General features: G+C 41.2%; 1 protein-coding gene across 1 annotated transcript in view; it reads right to left on the bottom strand.

The window, feature by feature from the left end:
- Positions 1-14,943, bottom strand: part of LOC144491833 (unconventional myosin-VIIa-like) — a 162,924-nt gene that overhangs the window by 54,664 nt on the left and 93,317 nt on the right. The window contains exons 32-34 of the mRNA XM_078210126.1: positions 4,666-4,783; positions 1,625-1,751; positions 654-823 (exon numbers count right to left, since the gene is read on the bottom strand). Of these exons, the coding sequence (XP_078066252.1) occupies positions 654-823; positions 1,625-1,751; positions 4,666-4,783 (415 nt within the window). The remainder of the gene's footprint in view (positions 1-653; positions 824-1,624; positions 1,752-4,665; positions 4,784-14,943) is intronic.

Genomic DNA, 14,943 nt, shown 5'->3' with positions numbered 1-14,943 from the left:
CTTTTCCTTGTTTTTCAATCCCTCCTCCTCCTTTCTCAGTTTCTGTCCCTACTGAGGGAGGCAGGTGACAATGAGGGCTCCTCAACACACTTGCTCTTTGATGTCTAATGAAATCTTAAAATTAAAGAGTGCCCTTCTTCAAAACAGAGCCATGGAATATTTTACATTCCCTGACAGGGTAGACAAGGGCTCCCTCGGTGCTGCGCTGGCGTTTCAGCCAAAATTGTGCACTCCAGTCTCCGCAGTGGGACTTGAATCTACAATCCCTGGACTCAGAGGCAAGACTGCTACTGAGCCACAGCAAGCGTGTTATCTGAACGCATCTCCCCATGAACACTTGAAACACCATAGCAAACAAAACTGTGCACCAAATGCTGGGAAATGGGATTAAGAGGGCTAGGTCCATGATGGCCAGCACAGACAAGATGGGCTGAAGGGCCTCTTTTTTGTGCTGTACAACTCCATGACTCTATAGTTGGGTTTTCACTACCTATAATGGTGCCAGAGGGCGAAAAGCTCACATCAGTGGTCTTGGACCCATTTGCCGCTTCTGTCTGCCTTGAGTGGCAATGGAAAACCAACTCAATCGCAGGTGGAATATTTGCCTGCACTACCGTGGAAATGCAGGTAAGGTGACGTGTGACTCCCTGTACCTTGTTTGGTGCTGCTGTGCAGTGTTACTGCATACTCCGATCTCATCTTCAAACCATTCAGGAACATGACTATCAGATCAGCAATATCTTCTGCATATCCTGACATCAAGGTGTACTTCTCCCCCTGTAGGGTGGTCACTGTGACACTCTGGCCATACATCTTCGAAGCCCTGAGTGGGAAAACATCCATTAACAGGCAGAATAAATACCAAACACGCAAAACAACACCACAATCATACCAGCACACAAACACATTGCTGGTTGGACCACAAGAAGCAGGAATTTCTCAACAAAGTTTTATTACCCTTCAGAAAGATCACCAAATGTTCCCTCCACCCTCTTTCAAACCCAACTTATAATGACCAACTTTATCCTCCTGGCACCATGTTTGCCAATCTTTGCCCCCCTTGCCCCAACTTCAAGCTTAGTTCACAGCCCTATCAAACCTCCAATTTAACCATTGATGTTTCCATCCTTGCAGACAACCACTCAATGTCTGGCCTCTACTTATTCTCCAAGGTCATTAAATATTCATCCGTCTCACCCTCATCTGACTGGTTAGAATCTCTCCAGTTCAGTTTCCAACCCACCGTCAGCACTAAGGTCAGCTACTCAAAAATCACCGTTTGACCACCTACGAGGCCCTCAGACTCAGACCTTTCTACAAATTTGACATAGGTGATCAAAATTCTCCTCTATGGCCTGTTTCTGTGCCACAGCCTAATCCTGCCCAATTACTAAGTCTGACTGACTTCGACTGAAACCATTAACTTAACATCAACCCAGACTGTAGTTTAAGGTGAGGAGAGGGATATTGAGAGGAGAGATTCAGGGGTGGGGTGGGTGGTGGGGCGGGGGTACGCACAGTACTGCTGTGTTGAGAGGAAAGTGCTGTAATGTAGAGATGGAAAGATTTGCAGGCACTGGGTGGAGTAAAGCACACGGGGCATGTGCTCCATTTAACCTCTCACCTGTTTGTGTTTACTCCAGTAATTTCCGGGTATAAGAGTTTCAAGAGGAGTTTCTCGTTTTTGTCCACGAAGCTCATGCCAACCCAGTTAACCGCCACCACCAGCTGGTTCTTCGGTAAGGTGGGTCCTAGAGGAGAACAAGAGCGTCGGTTACTGTTCACTGTTAAAGCTGGTTGTGACTGCAAAGGTCTCTGCCTTGCTTTAATCCCTTTATTAACAATCAGCAAGCAGCAAACTGCTTTTTCAAATTGCAATCTCAGTCATCTTCTCCATGTACAACAACATGAATTCCACTTGTAGAGACCGCAGGTCCTGGATGAACATCTTTTAAGGGAGATTTACTCGGCGGTGGGTGTTTAAACTAGTTTGTCAGGAGGATGAGAACTTGAGGGGTACCTCAATAGCTTAAATTGGAAGGAAGTAAAGGTGGTTATAGGAAGCAGAGTGGTAGTAGAAAAATAGCAGGTGAAATGGGAAGACAGGTGAGCATCAATTAGGCATAGAATGTGGAATAATGATAAAAAGTTAAGGGCATTCCACATGAATGTATGTAGCATTTGCAACAAGGTAGCTGACTTAAAGGCACAAATAGAGGCAAATGGTTATGATCTAATAGTCATTATGGAAACATGGCGACAGGGTGACCAAGACTGGGAGCTGAATGTTCAAGGAATTTGACATATAGGAAGGACAATAAAAAGAAAAAGTGGTGTTTTTAAAAATTTGTTCATGGAATGTGGGTGTCGCTGGCTGGATCAACATGTTTTTCCCATCCCTGAATTTTATTGAATTCACATTTCACTATCTGCCATGGTGGGATTCAAACCTGGGTCTTCAGAGCATTGCTCTGGGTCTCTGGATTACTAGTCCAATGACAATACCAGTGCACCACTGCCTCCCCTGTTGCATTGATAATAAGGGATGGGATCAATACATTCATAAGGGAGGATCTTCGGTCGGAAGAACAAAACATTTTTTCTTTTTTTTTCTCGTTTGGTTTCAGATTCCAGCATTCGCAGTAATTTGCTTTTGTTTTAATTGGAATCTGTTTGGGTGGAACTAAGAAGAAGCAAAGGGCAGAAAACATTCGTAGAAGTTGTTTATAGGCTACCAAACATTAGTGGTAGTGTGGAGTATGGTATTTATCAGGAGATTTGAGAAGCGTGTAGCATGGATAATTTAGTAATCATGGATGACCTCAAACTGCATATGGACTGGGTAAACCTAAAGAGCACTGATACTGGAGAGTGTTCGGGATGGTTTGTTAGAGCAGTATGTTGAGGAACTGGCCAAAAAAGAGACTATTTTACACTTATTATTACATAATGAGAAAGGACTAATTGATAATCTTGGTCTAAAGAACCTTTAGGGATAAGTGATCATAATATGATAAAGTTTTACATTCTGTTTGAAAGTGAGGAAGTTCAATCTGAGGACAGGGTGTTAAATTTGAATAAAGGGAATAATGACGGTATGAGGGGCAAATTGATTGAGGTAGATTTAGAAAATATATTAGAAGGTAGGACAGGCATATGTAGTGGGTAGTCTTTAAAGAATTATTATAGAGATTACGGAATCATATATATCTTTAAGGCACATTAGATTCTGGAATTGTTCCTGCAGATTGGAAGGTAGCAAATGTCACCCACGATTCCCGGCTCGGGTCACTGTCTGTGTAGAGTTTGCACATTCTCCTCGTGTCTGCGTGGGTTTCCTCCGGGTGCTCCGGTTTCCTCCCACAGTCCAAAGATGTGCGGGTTAGGTTGATTGGCCAGGTTAAAAATTGCCCCTTAGAGTCCTGGGATGTGTAGGTTAGAGGGATTAGCGGGTAAATATGTGGGGGTAGGGCCTGGGTGGGATTGTGGTCGGTGCAGACTCGATGGCCCGAATGGCCTCCTTCTGCACTGTAGGGTTTCTATGATTTCTATGATCTATGATTTAAGATGGGAGGGAGTGAGAGAAAATGGGGAACTATAGACCTGTTAACCTTACATCAGTAGTGGGGAAATGCTGGAATCTGTTCTAAAGGATGTGATAAATGGACACTTAGATAACAATGATCTGAATCGGCATTGTCAACATGAATTTATAAATGGGAAATCATGCTTGAAGAGCCTATTGGAGTTTTTTGAAGATGTTATGATTGGAATCAGTGGGCGTAATATATCTGGGTTTTCAGAAGGCCTTTGATAAAGTCCTCCACAGGAGGTTGGTTAGCAAAATGAAAGCATGTGGGATAGGAGGTAATGGATTAAGGATTCCTGAACAGGCAGAAAACAGAGTAAGAATAAATGGGTAATTCTCATGTTGGCTAGTGGGGCACTGAAAGGATCAGTACTTAGGCCCCAACTGTTCACAATATATATCAATGATTTGGATGTCGGGACCAAAAGTAATATCTCCAAGTTCACGAAGGACTCAAAACTAGGTGGGAATATGTGCTGTGAGGAGGATGCATAGTGTCTTCAAAGGGATTTTGACAGACTTAGTGAGTGGGCAAGAACATGGAAGATGGAATATAATGTGAAAAAATCTAAGCTTATCCACTTTGGTAAGTGGAACAGATATGCAGAGTATTTCTTAAATGGTAAGAGTTTAGAAAATGTAAATGTTCAAAGGGTGCCCTCATCGATAAGTCACTGAAGGTTAATGTGCAGGTGCAGCAGACAAATAGGAAGGCTAATGGTATGTTGGCCTTTATTACAAAAGGACTTCAGTGCAGGAGTAGTAATGTCTAATTTCAATTGTATAGAGCCTTGGTTAGACTGCACCTGGAGTATTGCGTGCAGTTTTGGTCCCCTTACCTTAGAAAGGATTTTATTGTCAGAGGGAGTGCAACAAAGACTTGTTCCAGGGATGGCAGGACTGTTCTATTAAGAGAGAGATTGGGGAAACTGGACTTGTATTCCCCAGAGCTTCGAAGAATGAGAGGTGATCTCATTAAAACTTACAAAAGGAATAGACAGTTTAGATACAAGTAAGATGTCCCGCTTCTACTCCTACTACACATGCACACGCGCGCGCGCACGCACACACACTACCTGAAAATTTTGTAGCTTCAAAAAACCTGGAAAACAGGAGAGGCCACTTCATGCGAGCAGAATCAACCAGCTGTTCCTTAAATCGAAGTGCGTTGGGCCTCTCACTGGCAAACAAATCCTTGAATAAAAGGACAAAATATCATCAAAGATTCAGTGATACTGACTTGCTCTCACACAGACAGAGCAGGTAATTAGACAGAAAACAGCATGTTCCTTCAGTTGTTCATAACAGGCAAAGTGCAGACTGTACTCGACCAGCCTGAGCTTGCAAAACTCAAAACAAAATGTCCACCGTCAGATATGATTCCACAATTGGGCAGCACTTTTTGAACAATCCTGAGTGTGCTAATAGCTACACTAACAGTCAATTTAAGATCATCCAGTCGCGCTCATCACCTTTTTCATTTACACTTGCTATAAGTGGCATATATTCATACGCCTCTGCAAACAAAAGGAATATGTTTAAATTGTGCATCAATTTTGAATTTCCCAAAAGCCTGGGAGAATTATAGCTCCCTGGTGCTTTCTCCATGGCAACACCTTGACCAGAGTCAACTTGCCCACCAATCAGCAACTTTTCCGCATGTAATGTAAATTATTAATTGTTTGAAATTTGGCATTCTTATATTTGTTCTGCAAGAAGAAAAGTTTTGGCAACATGTCTCTTTTTAGAAGCAATCAGAACAATGAATGCAGGAAAGGTGTGCAGGAGGAGGCAAGTGGTAGTTAGCTGTGGTTCATTTGTTTAATGTAGGGATGGTGGGGGAGAGGGGATTGACACCGCTGCACCTCCTGGTTCCACAATAAAGTAGGTATTATCATAACAGGGGGTAAGTGGGTGAGCTCAGAGCAGCCTCCAGCAGTGTCTTTATCTGTCACAGATTTAGCCAGTGAGCACCTGAAGAACTGGCTCCCACACTTAGCACAAATTTCAGCCATTCACAATCCAGTTCCACAGGGCTTTAAACTGAATAGGGAGGGAGGGGTTCAGTTGTAGGGGAAATTAGAAAACCCAAATTAAAGGAGGAGGTAAGAGTGCAGGTTAGCGATGTGGCAGATGGCTACCAGACAATAAAAGTGAGGGACAGAATGGGTGAATGTCTTTATGCACCAAGGAATTATAAAAGAGTAGGGAAATTTACCAGTAGAACAAATTTAAAAGCTTTGTATCTAAATGCACGAAGTATTCAGAACAAAATTAATGAGCTCATGGCGCAAATAAAAACAAAAGGGTATGATTTGGTGGCGATTACTGAGAGATGGTTACAAGGAGACCAGGCCTGGGAATTGAATATCCAAGGGTACTCAGCATTTCGGAAAGATAGACTGAAAGGAAAGGAAGGTGGTGTAGCTTTGCTGGTGAAGAAAAGGGTCAGTGCTGTCATGAGAAATGACATAAGCACGGGAGATCAAGATGTGGAATCAGTCTGGGTAGAAATAAGAAATAGCAAAGGAAAGAAGTACTTGGTAGGAGTAATCTATAGGTCCCCAAGCAGTAGTTCTGCAGTGGGGCACAGTATCAACCAGGAAATACTGGGGGCTTGCAAGAAAGGTATGGTAATAATCATGGGTGATTTTAATATGCACAAAGATTGGGAGAATCAAATTGCCAAGGGTAGCCTGGAGGCAGAGTTCATTGCACGTATTAGAGATTGTTTCTTGGAACAGTATTTTGTGGAGCCAACCAGGGTGCAAGCTACTCTGGATTTGGTATTGTGTAACGAGGAGGGATTAATTGATGACCTCATAGTTAAGGATCCTCTAAGGAGTAGTGACCATAGTATGTTAGAATTCAAAATTCAGTTTGGGGGTGAGAAAGTGGAGTCCCACACTAGCGTTCTGGAATTAAACAAAGGAAATTACATCGGCAGGAGGACAGATTTGGCCCGAGTAGAGTGAGCAGGAAGGCTAAAAGGTCGGACAGCGGATGAGCAGTGACAGTTGTTTAAGGAGATACTCAATACATCCCAGACAGGGAGAAAGATGGTAAGGGGGGTAAAAAACATCCATGGCTAAACAAGGAGGTCAAGGACAGTATAAAGACAAAAACTAAGATATACTATATTGCAAAGGCCAATGGCAGGCTGGAAGATTGGGAAATTTTCAAACATAAACAAAGGGATACTAAAAAAGTAATAGAAAGAGCTAAGGTAAATTACAAAAGAAAACTAGCACAAAATATCAAGAAGGATAGCAAAAGCTTCTATAGGTATATAAAAGGGAAGAGAGTCGCTAGGGTGAATGTTTGTCCCTTAGAAGATGATACCAGAGAGTTAATAGTGGGGAACACTGAAATGGTACAGATGCTAAATCAATACTTTGCCTCAGTTTTCATGGTGGATGACAGTATTAGCATTCCTATAGGAATGGGCAAGTCGGAGGTAATAGAAAGGGTAGAACTTAGAACAATCAACATCGATAGGGAAAAGGTATTTAGCAAACTATTGGGATTGAGGGCAGACAAGTCCCCCAGGCTGATGGCCTACATCCTAGGATATTAAAGGAAGTGGCAGCAGAGATAGTGGATCCATTGGTTATAATATTCCAAAATTCCCTGGACATGGGAAAGGTTCCGGTGGATTGGAAAAATGCTAATGTAGCGCCATTATTCAAAAAGGGAGGGAGGCAAAATGTGGGAAATTACAGATCAGTTAGTATAACATCTGTTGTTGGGAAAGTGTTAGAGTCAATTATCAAGGAAGCAATATCAGGACATTTGGAAAGTCAAAATGCTATCCACCAGAGTCGAGTCAGCATGGTTTTATGAAGGGCAAATCATGTTTGACTAATTTGCTAGAGTTCTTTGAAGGTGTAACAAGCAAAATGGATAATGGGGATCCTGTTGATGTAGTATATCTGGGCTTCCGGAAGGCGTTTGATAAGGTGTCACACAAAAGGTTAATTCACAAGGTTAAATCACATGGGATTAGGGGTAATTTATTAGCTTGGATAGGTGACTGGCTGATGGACAGAAGACAGAGAGTTGGGGATAAATGGGATTTTTCTGGATGGCAAGAAGTAACCTGTGGGGTACCACAGGGTTCGGTCCTTGGGCCTCAGCTATTTACAATCTATATTAATGACTTGGATACAGGGATTGAAGGCTCTTTAGTCAAATTTGCCCTTGACACAAAAATAGGCGGGACAGTAAGTTGCAATGAGAAAATAAGAACCTTACAAATGGATATAGATAGGTTAGGTGAGTGGGCCAAAATGCGACAGATGGAATTTAATGTGGATAAATGTGAGGTCATGCACCTTGGTCGGAAAAATGGGAAGGTGACTTATTATCTAAATGGGGAGAGACTTCGGGGTGCTTCGGTGCAGAGGGATCTGGGTGTCCTCATTCATGAGTCACAGAAAACTAGCATGCAGGTACAGCAGATAATAAAGAAAACAAATGGAATGTTGCATTTATAGCTAAAGGAATAGAATATAAAGGTAAGGAAGTATTGTTGCAACTATACAAGGCATTGGTGAGGCCGCACTTGGAGTATTGTGCACAGTTTTGGTCCCCTTATTTGAGAAAGATGTAGTGGCATTGGAGGCAGTTCAGAGGAGGTTCACTAGATTGATTCCAGAGATGAGGGGTTTGTCTTATGGAGAGAGATTGAACAGTTTAGGCCTAATCTGAAAGACATGCTGGTTAGGTACATTGACCCGAACAGAAGTCAGAGTGTGGCAACCAGGGGAATTTCACAGTAACTTCATTGCAATGTTAATGCAAGCCTTACTTGTGACTAATAAAGAAATAAACTTTACTTTTATACTGTCTGGAATTTAGAAGAATGAGGGGAGATTGAATTGAGGTAAACAAAATGATAAAAGGTATGGATAAAGTAGACATGGAGCGGATGCTTCCTCATGTGGGGCATTCTAGGACGAGAGGTCATAGTCTTAGGATAAGGGGTAGCAAATTTAAAAGAGTTGAGGAGAAACTACTTCTCCCAAAGGGTTGTCAATCTGTGGAAATTGCTACCCCAAAGTGTTGTGGATGCTGGGACAGTGAGTAAATTTAAGGAGCAGTTAGATAGATTTTTAATTGGTAATGGGTTGTAGAGTTATGGGGATGAGGAGCATATCAGCCATGATCGAATGGTGGAGCGGACTTGATGGACCGAATGGCCTAATTCTGCTCCTATATCTTATGAACTTATTAACAGAGGGGTCTGAAACCAAGTTGCCTCTGGAGTGGGGTTTTATGCCAGTTCCAGACTGGGTGCCTCTGAAGGTGCCCTAAGCAATATGCTTGTCCGGGATTGCTGTAGCTGGCACAACCCATTAAAAGAGGATGTGACCTCCATTGAAAGCAAGTGCATATCAGAGTCAGAGTCAGAGAGAAAAGTACAAGGAGAGGAAATCCTGAGCCAGCAGCTTGCCCAAAACATAATCATCAGCAGTATCCTATCCTATTTGCAGCACAGCCACCTTGGCACAGGTTGGCCTTAACACCCAGCTACAATAGAAAGGAAATTGGCTCAGAAAACTCAGGAAGTAGAATCAGTATAAATGGAAGTTTGGAATAGCAAAAGTTAAAAAACACTGATGGAAATAGTTTATAGGCTCCAAACAGTAGTTATACTGTTGGATAGAGCATTAACCAAGTAATTATTGTTTTAAAGTTTATGTATTAGTGTCACAAGTAGGCTTACATAACATTGCAATGAAGTTACTGTGAAAATCTCCTAGTTGCCACACTCCGGCACCTGTTCAGGTACACTGAAGGAGAATTTAGCATAGCCAATGCACCTAACCAGCACATCTTTTCGACTGTGGGAGGAAAATGGAGCACCTGGAGGAAACCCATGCAGACACAGGGTGAACATTCAAACTCTGCACTGACAGTGATCCAAGCTGGGAATCAAACCCTGGTCCCTGTGCTGTGAGGCAGCAGTGCTAACCACTGTGCTACCCCAGGTGGCTGACTGGGGCAGCACGATGGCACAGTCGTTGGAGCTTGTGGCAAAGGCAATGTAATAATTGTGGGGGACTTCATATAGACTGGACAAATCAAATTAGCAAAGGAGAGTTTCCAGAACACTTTTGTGACAGTTTTCTGGAACAATATTTTGTGGAACCGACCAGGGATAAAATCTATTATTGTGCAATGAGACAGAATTAATTAGTAAATTCATAGTAAAAGATTCACTGGGAAATAGTGATAATAATACAATTGAATTCCACATTAAGTTGAAAATAATATACTCCAATCACAAACAAGAATGTTAAAGTTACACCAAAGCCAACAACATAGGTGTGAGGTGAGAGTTAGCTAAGGTTGATTGGGAAAATGGACTGAAAGGCATGGAGTTAAATAAACAATTTAAAATGTTTAAAGAAAACATTTCAAGAAAAATTTAAAATGTTTAACAAAAACACATTCCATTGAAAAATAAAAATGCAGCGAGAAGGATTCATCTGTAGCTTACTAAGGAGTTTAAAGATATTAGATTAAAAGAAGAGGCTTATAATGCTTCAAAGAATAGTAGCAAATCTGAGGATTGGGAGTACTTTAGACAACTACAAAGGGCCACCAAAAAGTTGATAAAAAGGGGAAAAAAAGAAAAAAAAGTAATAGAATAGAGCAAAGCAGCCAGAAATATGAAAACATATTCGCTGTTAAAGTGTATGAAAAGGAAGAGAGTAGCTAAAGTAAACATAGGTCTCTTAGAAACAGACAGGAAAAATTATCATGGGGAAGTAGGAAATGGTGGAGGCATTGAACAAATAGTTTGTGTCTGTCTTCACAGTAGAAGACAAAAGTTACAAACCAGAAATAGACGGTAAACTATAGGCTAAAACAAGCTAGAAAATGAGGGAAATTAATATTAGCACAGATGAAGTATTGGAGAATCTTATGGGACACAAATCTGACAAATCCCCAGGATCTGATAACCCAAAGTTTCTAAAAGAGATAACTGCAGAGATAATGGATGCACTTGCTATGATTTACTAAAATTCCTTAGATTCAGCAATAGTTCCACTAGATCAGAAATTGGCAAATGTTACACCATTTTTCAAGAAATGAGGGAAAGAGAAACAGTGAACTATAGGCCAATTAGCCGAAAATCCATTGTTGGAAAATAATGGAATCTATTATTAAGGAAGTCTCAAAGCACTTGGAAATGCGTCGTATGATTAGAACAAGTCAACATGGTTTTACTAAAGCAAAGTATTGTTTGACAAATTTAATATAATTTTTTGAGGATGCAACTAGTAGGATAGGTAAAGGGGAACTAGTAGATGTAGTATAACAGGATTTTCAAAAGATTTTCTTTGTTCTTTTCCCCGGAAGGGTAGGGGGTTTTAGTTCAGTCGGGCAGCATGGTCGGCGCCAGCTTGGAGGGCCGAAAGGCCTGTTTCTGTGCTGTAATTGTTTTTGTTCTTTGTATAAGGTACTGCACAAAAGGCTTCTTAGCAAAATAAGGGTTCATGGAGTTGGAAATAATATATTAGCATGGATAGAGGATTGGGTAATAGACAGAAAATAGATTAAGGATAAATGGGGCGTATTCAGGTTGGCAGGATATGACCAGGGAGCACCACAATACAGACAATGTAGAGATATAGACAGGTTAAATGAGTTGACAATAAGATGGCAGATGGAGTATAATATGGGGAAGTGTGAGGTTTTCACTTCCTTCATAAGAATAGAAAAATAGAATGGTTTTAAAAGATCTGAAACTTGTTAATGTTGATGTTCAGAGAGATTTGGTGTGTGCTCACACAAAAAAATAAAGCAAGTGTGCAGGTACAGCAAGCAATTAGGAAATCAAATCCCCTTTATTGCAAGAGGATTGAAATACAAGAATAAGAAAGCCTTGGACATGACTTTGGTGAGACCACACCTGGAATACTGTGTGCAGTTTTGCTCTTCAAAATTAAGGAAAGATATACTTGTGATAGAGGAAGTACATAAGAACATATGAAATAGGGGCAGTGGTAGGCCATTCCGCATCTCGAGCCTACTCCACCATTCAACAGCACCACGGCTGATCTGTCTGTATTTTGAGTTTCACATTCCCATCTATCCCCAATAACCTTAGATTCCCTTGCCTAATAAAAATCTATCTATCTCCGCCTTGAAAGTATTCACTGACCCTACCTGAGGCATGCAAACATACAAATTAAGAGCAGGAGTAGTCACTTGACCCCTTGAGCCTGCTCTGCCATCAGATCATGGCTGAGCTGATTGTAACCTCTACCCCACATTCCGGCCTACCCCGAATAACCTTTCACCCCTTTGTTCATCAAGAATCTAGAGAGTCACTGCCTTCAAAGTATTCAAAGACTCTAATCCATTGCCTTTTGAGGTCCTTCTGCGCAATTTCTCACTATTTGATTAATAAATTTCACTTTTATTCTTCCTGTCAAAATGGACAATATCACATTTGTCCACACTATACTCCATTTTCAGATTTTTGCCCACTCACTTAACCAGTCTATGCCCTTTGTAGCCTCCTTAATATCCTCTTCACAATTTACTTTCTTACCCATCTTTGTGTCCTCAGCAAATTTAGCAACTGTGTCTTCAGTCCCTTCATCCAAATCATTTATATAAATTTTAAGAAGTTGACACCCCAGCAGTGATCCGTGTGGCACACCACTCGTCACATCCTGCTAACCTGAAAAAGACCCATTTATGCCAACTCTGCTTGCTGTTAGCTAGCTAATCTCCAATCCATGTTAGCTCGCTAATCTTCAATCAATGAGGCAGAGAGTTCAAAGGTCGCACAACCCTCAGAGAAAATATTTCTCCGCATCTCTATCCTAATTTTAAAACAATGTCTCCAAGAATCTGGACTCAGTCGCAAGAAGAAATAGTCTTTCCACCACCATCCTGTCAAGACCATTCAGGATCTTATATACTTCAATCAAGTCAGCCCTCACTCTTCTAAACTCCAGTGGAAACAAGCCCAGTCTGTCCAACCTTTCCTCATAAGGCTCACTCATTCCAGATATCAATCTAGGAAACCTTCTTTGAACTGCTTCCAATGAATTTACATCCTTCCTTAAATAGAGACCAAAACTGCACACCATATTCGCGATGTGGTCTCACCAAAGCCCTGTATAACTGAAGCATAACGGCTGGGATTCTCTCGTCCTGTCCACCACGGGAAACATAGCGGGCGGGGCAGACCATGCAAAGGTCCGTTGACCTCAGGCAGGATTTTCCGGTCTTGGAGCAAGTGTGGCCGGAAAATCCTGGTCTTGGGGTGAGTGTGGCCAGAAAGTCCCATCCAACATCTTTTACTTTTATGTTCAATTCCTCTTGCAAAAAGGATAGCATTCCATTAGCTTTGTATGTGCTGCACCATAGAAAATGACTCATGCATGAGAATACCTAGATCCCTCTGCACCTTGGAATTCTAGTTTTTTTTCCTTTTAGGTAATACTCTGCTTTCTCACTCTTCCTTCCATAGTGAAAAACTGCACATTTTCCCACATTATAGCCACCTGCCCACTCACTCAACTCATCCATTTCCATCTGCATACTCCGTGGCCGGAATTTTATAATCTTGTCCGCCACAGGAATCATTGCGGGCGGGACATAGACCATGCAAAAGTCTATTGACCTCGGATGGGATTTTATGGTTTCCGGATGAGCAAGGCCATAAAATCCTGCCCCTTATGTCCACTTCACAACATACTTTCCTACCTATTTTTGTGTTATCTACAAATTTAGCTACCATGCCTTCACTCCCCTCATTTAAGTCATTGACGTAAATTGTAAAAAGTTGAGGCCCCAGCTCAAACCCCTGCAAGATTCCATTCATCACATCCTGCCAATCAGAAAAAAATCAATTTATGCATACTCTCTGTTTCCTGCCAGCCAGCCAATCTCCTATCCATGCCAATATGTTACCCTCTGTAACATGAGCTTTTATTTTCCACAATAACCTTTGATGTGGCATCTTATCAAATGCCTTCCGGAAATCCAAGTACAATACATCCACCGGTTCCCCTTGATTCACAGCATGTTACTCCTTCAAATGAACACTGAGAAATTGGAGAAACATGATTTTTCTTTCACAAAACCATGCTGACTCTTCCCAATTACCTTGAGTTACTCAGGTGCCCAGCTTTAACCTCTTTAGTGAGCGATTCTAACTCCTTCCCCCATGACAGATGGCAAGCTAACTGACCTATAGTTTCCTGTTTTCTGCCTTCCTCCCTTCTTGAGTAGGGGAGTAAATATTTGCTACTTTCCAGTCTGATGGAACCTTTCCAGAATCTAGAGAATTTTGCTAAATTAACACCAACGTATCTGCTACCTTATTGGCCACCTCTTTAAGAACCTAGGAGGAAGTCCATCTGGACCCGGAGACTTATCGGGCCACAGCTCCATCAGTTTGTTCAGTACTGCTTCCCTAGTGAATGTAACTGCACCAAGTTCCTCTCCCCTCCACCTCCTGATTTACAGCTATTACAGTTTTTGTATCCTGTATAATGTGGACAAAAGCATAATATTTGTTCATTCCATCTGCCATTTCCTTATTATCTATTATTAACTTCCCATTCTCACTCTCAATCAATGCTAACTTTACTTACTTTTTTCTTTTTAGATACCTGTAGAACCCCTTGCTATCCATTTACATTTGTAGCTTCTTCTAACTTTTTTCTTCAGGTTAACATTTTATTCATTCTCTGCCATTCTTTTTACATGTTGACCTGCCATTCGTCTTTGTCCAGTTATATGCTTTTTCCTTAAGCTTGATGCTTTCCCTAACTTCTTTAGTTAACCATGGATAATGGACCTTCTCTTTAGAACTTGTCTATAAAGTAGGAATATAATTATTCTGAGTATTCTGAAATATTCCCTTAAATATCTTCCACAGTTTCTTTATTGATGCATACTTCAGCTACTCAGGTTTCACGTGCAGTTTGTTGTCCTTATTTAAGTTCAAAATACTAGTCTAAGACCCATTCTTCTCCCTTTCTAACTAGATGTAAAATTAAATCATACTGTGGCCGCAGCCACTTAGGAGGTGCCTTTACTCTGAGGTTATTAATTAATCCTGTCACATTCCACAATACTACCTCTAATATAACTTGCTTCCTGATAGTTTCTTAGAGCAGCATATTGCAGAACCAATCTCTAAAGCATTCAATGAACTCTTTGTCCAGGCTATTACTGCCAGTCTAATTTTTTCAGTTTCAATGTAGATTGAAGTCACATTGTATTGCTATCCTTTTATCACAAGCACCCAATATTTATCTTATTCATTAGATTAGTCCCTGGGATGAGAGGCTGAAATAAATTGGGGTCTATATTTT

Source organism: Mustelus asterias, chromosome 3 (genome assembly GCF_964213995.1).
Source record: "Mustelus asterias chromosome 3, sMusAst1.hap1.1, whole genome shotgun sequence".
Taxonomy (NCBI): domain Eukaryota; kingdom Metazoa; phylum Chordata; class Chondrichthyes; order Carcharhiniformes; family Triakidae; genus Mustelus; species Mustelus asterias.
The sequence above is the reverse complement of the archived record's forward strand: the minus strand, read 5'-3'. Positions and strand labels throughout refer to the sequence as shown.